The sequence below is a fragment of the Centruroides sculpturatus genome, unplaced genomic scaffold, assembly GCF_000671375.1.
Source record: "Centruroides sculpturatus isolate CEXI.00-Female unplaced genomic scaffold, Cexi_2.0 scaffold1081, whole genome shotgun sequence".
Classification (NCBI taxonomy): Eukaryota; Metazoa; Arthropoda; class Arachnida; order Scorpiones; family Buthidae; genus Centruroides; species Centruroides sculpturatus.
In genome coordinates, this window is record NW_019385377.1 from 230,327 (window position 1) to 238,128 (window position 7,802).

The 7,802-nt window shown below is 31.8% G+C and overlaps 1 protein-coding gene across 1 annotated transcript in view; it reads left to right on the forward strand.

The window, feature by feature from the left end:
• Positions 1 to 973: 973 nt before the first annotated feature.
• Positions 974 to 7,802, forward strand: part of LOC111638322 (mediator of RNA polymerase II transcription subunit 21-like) — a 26,406-nt gene continuing 19,577 nt past the window's right edge. The window contains exon 1 of the mRNA XM_023384014.1: positions 974 to 1,067. Coding sequence (XP_023239782.1) covers positions 1,026 to 1,067 — 42 coding nt within the window. The 5' untranslated portion in view covers positions 974 to 1,025. The remainder of the gene's footprint in view (positions 1,068 to 7,802) is intronic.

A 7,802-nucleotide genomic window follows, 5' to 3' on the forward strand; every position in this document is an offset into this window, starting at 1 on the left:
TTTCTATTTGGAGTGAAAGGAGTGGAAAAAAGTCTTGTTTCACTTTTCGTTCCAAAAAATTTACCGTGCCTGAAAATTCGTCATTTTTAGAAGTTATGAAAGTAGCTCAGAAAGAAGACAAGAGATACAGGTAATTTGTTGAATAGTTATTGGTTTTATTTTACATAAATTAACATAAAATATTTTATTATTAAATGCATTAAATTTATTGTAATTCTTATGACTGAAACACACAACGTTGGAATTGATTTCGATGCAGTTGAATTCATAGAATTTACATGGTCTCTTATTGTTTAAGATTGACCTCACGTTGCCAATCATAACTATTAGATTCGATTAATATTATGTATGATTTCTATTATAGCTGTTTACAAGTCTGGTCTTTTGAATAATTACATTTATTACCTATTCTCGATCGTGGATACGTATAATATTTCCACTAAAAGTAACTAAATTTGATTATTGCACAGGACAAACTTCATCGTTCTTCCTTTCGAGTAACCCAAAATAATATTTATCAGAACAGCGTCAAAACAAAGAGAGATGTATAGTTCTAGAGTTATATGTAGTTCTAGCATATTATTACAGGAATCCCATAATTAATGCGGTTAATTAATTATAAGTTTTTTAAGGTCCATTTCGAATATAAAAATNAATTGTTGTTCTAAAACTAACTTTAAGAATATTTTATTCTATATATAAACAACAATGCTGTAAACCTGATTTTTGATTAAAACTAAGAATGAACTGATTAATTGGTAAGTAATCGGTAATCGGCCACTTTGCCGATTAATTGGTATCGGTAGCATCCAGAAAATATGCGAACACACGGATCACAGGAATTATTGCAAAAACGCAAAGAATCCTTCGCTCACGCGTATAGGACGACTTGGTTTTTGAAGCGATCAAAATTTAGAGGAATAAAGAATTTTAATTTCTAGGGGAAATTGTTTTTATTCTATGGGGCGCTGCATGTTGGAACTTGGCAACAGTGCATTGAGTGAGCTGACGTCAGTTAAAATAAAATGGCGGATCGGTTGACTCAGTTACAAGATGCGGTGAATGCGGTGTGTATATAGTTTAAAACAATGCAAATAATATTATATATTGTCGTATTTACCATTTTTTTCATTTTTATATATTATAGTATCCATCACATAAATGTCAATTCTTGAATAATTAGACAAATAATTTAAATTACTTGTCAACAACAGTGTAAACACGACTTACACCGCATTCTTTAAAATACTACTGCTATGTAATGTTTTACATTTAATTTTCTTAAACACATTATAAACTTATTACGCAACAAATTGTCTGAAAATAACACTATAACAGTAATATCATCAACAATTACATGTGTTAATTAGTTTGAATGTACAGGAGTTGAGGGAACATTTACAAACCACATAGCCTTAGAAGCCCTAGATGAAAGGTGTAGAGGGAAGTCAGTGGCTACCATGTACTGCTACAATAGGAAAGAGAATTTAGGTCTGGTCATGTAGCCTAGCATCATCATAAAAGTATTGTTCAGAGTGTGTTACAGACATGATGTTGTTTGTGAAGGATCACAGTATCTTCAGTCTGTTATGCTCCAAAACTAGATTATCTCATAAAAGACATCTAAAACCAGCACAAATTAATTTGAAAATGTTGGTAAAAGTACTATTTTGTTTGTTTGTAACAGACATCTTTAAGTACAATACATATAATGCAGAACTAAACAAATTAAAATAGAATATGATTTTTCAAACAATTTATAAATTTACTTTAAAATCATTCTTTGACTGTCTGCTGATAGTGTCCTTGGTAGCAGAAGCAACGTTGAGCAGAAGGGATGATAAATCAGTGATATCAATCAAGAATCGGTGATTCAGTGCAAGTCTATGTAATTACACAGTTATGATTATCTCATTATTATAAAAAATGGCATTAAAAACAGACATATGGATGGGAAGATGAAGAGGATATTATTATTAGCAGACTGAACTGCCATCGGATACAGTGGATATTATCATTTGATACAGTACTTCAGAACATGAGAAGTTCCAAAAAATAGTCTTATAATAGCATTATTATATAAGAGACTTCCCATTACTACGTTTAGCAGGAGAATAGTTCCAAAATATTTTTAATTGAATACATTTTAATATTTTGCCATAGTTATAAGTTTATAACTGTTCACATTCTATAGTTATAAGTTTATAACTGTTCTGATTCTTTTATTGTGTATTTTTATGTTTGTTTAGGGGAATTGCAAAACAAAAACAAAGCTTTTGTTATTCTCACACCTAATGTTTCAATTTAAAATAAGAACTGCACTGTGTACTTTTAAGTTTTGAGAGAATGATTATATAAAATAAAATATTCATTCACCAGAATAATTTTTAAATTAAAAAATAAGTTCCATTACAGTTGATATCCTATTAAGTTTTCTTTTCCAATTTATTGAAAATTTTTTTGTAATAGTTTTCAGTTGCTTGCTTACAGCAGTTTCAATTTCACAAATGGTCTCAAATATTTGGTCTTTTAATTGCAATTTAATTTTGGAAATAAAAAAATAGTCTGGGATGACATCAGATAAGTAGAGTGAGTCGTCTAACATTATGACTTGTTTTTTGACCAAAAACTGTCATATAATTGTTGCACCTGTGTCAATGCATCAATGCATGAGAAATGAAACATGTGCAGTTTTCATGTCTTTAATTCCTAAGTTAAAGTACAGAGAATTACATTTTTAATATCTTCAATTCGTCTATCCTGTGAAAAGTGATTCTTTGATTGTTTTAAACAAATTCTGTGGCAGTGGCAGTAGCAATGTTGTCTGTTCAACTTGTGTGTGACCCCTGCACTCATAGATCTTTTATAAAGTTTCTCCTTTTGCAAAATCTGGAATTCCATTAAAAGATGTTCACTTAGCTTAATGACTCTTTGCTATAAGCTTTTTCCACCATATCCAAAGTTTTGTAGCTGGTAAACTATCTTTAAGCACTCACAATAGTTTTCTACACTGGAGTGTAGGTACATAGCACCAAAAAACACCTTAAAGAACCATAAATAAATCCAATAACTAATCATGGACACTAGGTCTAACATTTTCAATCTGACCTGAAGAACCTAAAGATCTGTGGATAGAATCAAAAACATTAGTCCTGTTTCTGTCCATGATTAGCTACTGGAGTTATTTATGATTCTTTAAGTTTTTTTTTTTTTTTTTGCTGTCTTTAAGCAAAATTTGATCACATTTTGCTCTTCTTTCAAGCCTTTAGGTTACACATACAAAAAACAGTTACACAAAATAATAGCATAAAAAAAGACTAGCATCTGAAGATCAGATAACTGTTGACAATTCAAATTATTCATATACTTTGACAATGATTATGAGAACATAGTTCATTTGTAAATTTTTGATCTGTTTTTAAATCACAATGTCATTGCTTTTTCAAATTAACAGTTAAAAAGTAACAATCCATTACTAGTATTAGTTTATACTTATGCTGAATAAAAATTTATTCATTTAATGGCTTTTAATTATAGTATTGATATTGTACAGAAATCTCAACAGTACAGTAATGTTTATGTCCAGTAGCATATCAAGACTTTTTTCCTTTTGAAACAAAGTTTGCAAAATTTTCATAAAATCATCTACATTAATTAAAAATTGTCAAGTCTGTCAAATTTTTTAAAATTTGGTTTTCATATATTGAAATAATAATCTCTGAATTGTTGTTCTAAAACTAACTTTAAGAATATTTTATTCTATATATAAACAACAATGCTGTAAACCTGATTTTTGATTAAAACTAAGAATGAACTGATTAATTGGTAAGTAATCGGTAATCGGCCACTTTGCCGATTAATTGGTATCGGCCATTTCCCCGATTAATTGGTTTTGATAATCGGCCAATTTTGCATTTTGGTATTTTTGTTAGAATGTTACATATAATGCTAGTAATAAAAAATAATAAATTTCTGTTATATATTTATTATTTATGACATGACAAACTGAATATTAAAAAAATATTACAATTCAAGTTATTCCTTTTATCGATACATATTATAAGGTATAATATAACCTATTCAAAACTATCTCTTTTATTTAAAGTTTAAACATATAGAACAATTAAAAATTTAATATTCAAACTGTAAAACCCTTAAATTGTAATGCAAAAACATGAGAATTTCACTATTTTCTGGGCATAACCTATTTCTTATGGGCTCATAAATGTTACCTCCAGTGTTGAAACTTCTTTCACTTTCAATGGAAGATGCTCGGGCACTTAAATATTTCATACCTATTTTGCTCAAATTCGAAAAAGTTCTTTTGAACTTCTCCACACAAAAATAGGTCATTATGTCTTTGTTTATGGGATAAAATTAATGTTAATATGTTTCTAATTCTTGATTGAAACATTTCTTCGTTTCTTTTGTTTTTCTGTCTTTTTAAAAACATGCTATTCTTCATTCTTTCATTTACCAGAAGCTAATTCATCAAATAAATCAAAAAAATTTAGAGATTCACCTCCATCTTGATCATCTCCAGAAGTAGAAGCTTCAGAATTTGATTCTTATTGAGACTTTGAATTATCAACATCTTCTAAGCTATCAATTGTCCATATTTTTATTTCCTCTACCATATCCTCTTTTTGAAATTTCATTTTGAATCTTGGATCTAATAAAGATGACAAGCATAAATACTTGTTTTCTATATATGCTGAAAAACTTTTTTATTGATTTTTCTAGTTCTTCTATTGTAGTGCCACTAAAGGAACTACTGCTCTTTGCTTTTGATAAGAATAATTTCAGAGTCTCTATTGTGAGAATTATTGAAAATGAGATGGTTTCTCATTTGCTGGCTTCCACAGTAATTTCTTTGAATGGTTTTAAAAGCTTAACAATTTTTTCAACGAGATACCACTGATATAGGCTCAACGTAGGAATTTTATTATCTATAGCATATGTGACAAGGGCTTTTTGCTGTTCCAACTTATAGATGTAGAATTCCAGCGAGTAGGAACATCTTGAATTAATTTGTGTTTCTGCAAACCTAACTTGTCCTGCAAATCTTCCAATTTGCTTACAGCTACAGCAGAATGATTAAAATGTGTGACAATATTTCTATTAACTGTGATTATAGTTTTCACATCTTGTTGAGAAAATATGTATTAATTTAGTGTCAGCTGCAGTGTGTGTATAAAGCATGATTATGCTTCTAAGTTGCAATTCCTAATTACAGCTACCATATTTTCTGCAGAATCTCTCAGTACTAAGAATCTTATCACTTGTCAACTTATACTGTTCAAAAACAATTTTTATCTGTTCACTGATTCGTGTAGCTGTGTGGGAACCTTCAAAGGGAACAATTCGCAAAACAGCTCTTTCCTGCTGAAAATCATCTTTCAACCAGTGGATTGGTACACTTAAAAAAGGAGAATTGTTTCTAGTTGCTGTCCAAATATCAGCAGTTAAAGAAATATATTTTGTTTCTGTTAATTAAACACAGAAACACTTCGGCTTTTTAAACAATGTCGAAGTTTCTATGCATCAACAATTAAGTGTTGAGATTTATTTTAGAAACTTTCTCAAAGGAAGAGGTTGTTGATTTTGCGAGGATATTCGATTGGCTCTTGTTTACCTGACTCGAGGGAGACAATAGTACCAGGCGGAGAAAAATGGTTTTTTCCACATTATAATTAACTGTATAATTATCCAGGATCTCACACCATTAATGCAATAAATTATTAACACTAATCGGCCAATAATGCATGGCCGATTAATCGGTAATCGGCCATTTTGCTTATCGGTGCATCCTTAATTAAAACCAAATGATTCATGCTGAATTATCAGGCTATAATAAATATATTTTACTAATTATATAAATTAAATNAGATCCCGAGTTCAATAATGTAAAAATCTTGGGGGTTATTTTTTTATCGATTGCCATAGTTTCCTACTGTTATTTATAACAGTGCAGGGGAAAGCACTGCTAGCTGATATGTCTAATAGTCCATATTCGCTAATAATTGACGAATTGATGGATATTAATGAAACAAAAGTTGTGCGACATTGTAAAATAATTATTTCTTGCATTAAAAAAATAGTCTATAAAATGTGGTTCTCAAGTTAGAAGAGTGCACTGTAATTGAAATTTGAAATGCACTGAAAAAGTAATTTAAGAGCAAGTGTTAGGGTGTGTACACATTAGGCGTTTTGGTAACGCGCGTTTTAAAGAACCAAGACTTCGGCATAGATATACACATTCAAAGGCGCGTTTCGCGGGCGTTAGCCGGTCGCTTTGAGATACGTGTGCTGCCATCTTGTACATTCGATCGCGCGCTTTCGTGTAGAGTGGACGCACGTTGGCCAAAATGGAGAACGATCATTTCGATACTGATCTATTTATTGATGAAATCTAAAAGAGATCAGCCATCGTCAAATGATTTTATAGATATTCTAAAAGAATTAAAAAACTTGGGTTTATATTGTCTTAGTTTTGGATACAACGTCACAAACATTCCATGCGTCAGTCTATCTCGAATATTGGGTGCACCCAAAATTCTCTTTGCCTCTGCCATCGTCTTTTATAGCGACGATAGAGGAGCCACACACAAGCAGTTACTTTCACGTCCATTTTCAAACTAAGCCAGTACGAACGGTCGTCGAACGCCGAGCTAAACGCGCGGTGTGTAAGCTGCTAACGCGCGTTTAACGCAACGCCCAACGCCTAACGTATACACAGCCTTATGGTCGGTGGTCAGCGCTCTGTTAACTTTGAAAGTCTGGAAGCACCAGTACCTCAGCATTATTAAAAAGTCTGATTTTTCGCCACTAATTACACCTGAAAATTATGCGTGCAGTCAGTTCTGTGCCATATTTGACAAGTTTTTTTTCTTTCTGCATTTCAAAAAAGATGTGCCTGACTTGATTGTGATTAACTTTTACATTTACTGAATCTTTGTACCGAAAAAGCATATGAAATTCTTCCTCGTCAATTGGAGTACTTAATTTGTGAAGCGTAGACCATATTTACTCGCTTAAAAGATGATCTCGCATATAGGACGAAGTGTAACGTTAAAGATCGAAATAAAGAAAATTAGATTTATTAGTACAATTTAATTTATTTCGTTTAATCACAAATAAAATGTCAAATGCATATAAATGCACACATTGTCCCGCAAAAATTACTGGTATTTTAAACTTTAAAGAAAAATCTTGTAAAATCGACATACAGTAATTTGTTCATGTAAAGTTGGAGAATCGGAAACTTTTTTGCCAATTCTTAACAGTCGAATCCACTCTTCGTCGATTATACTTACGAGTTTCTCCGAATTCTGATTTTCAAATAATCATCCGTCAGTAGCGTACCGTAGTGGGGGCGGCAGGAGCGGCCCGCCCCGGGCGGCACTTTTTAGGGAACGGCAAAATTTCACAATAAATAATAATAATATCTTGTAAAAATTTGAAACATCCTAATCTATACTTGCATCGCGCCTACGGTAGTGCTATCGTCCGGACAATCCGGGAATCGGCTCGCCGTCCGGGTGAACTAGTAATTTTTTTACCCAAGGAAATCCTGCGAAACCTGTTGACCTTTTCTTTTTGCTTGTACAATTCATTCGCGTTCATATACACCACTAATATCCAATAGAACTATTTTAAACAGGCCGCTGCACTACCACCGAATTTTTCATTACTTGTTCTGTGACAAAACTGAATTTTGGTCTTTTAAATTGAAATACCTAAACAAGGGGGTCCGAAATTTTCCTCCGCCCCGGGCGGCTGACACCCACGGTACGCCACTG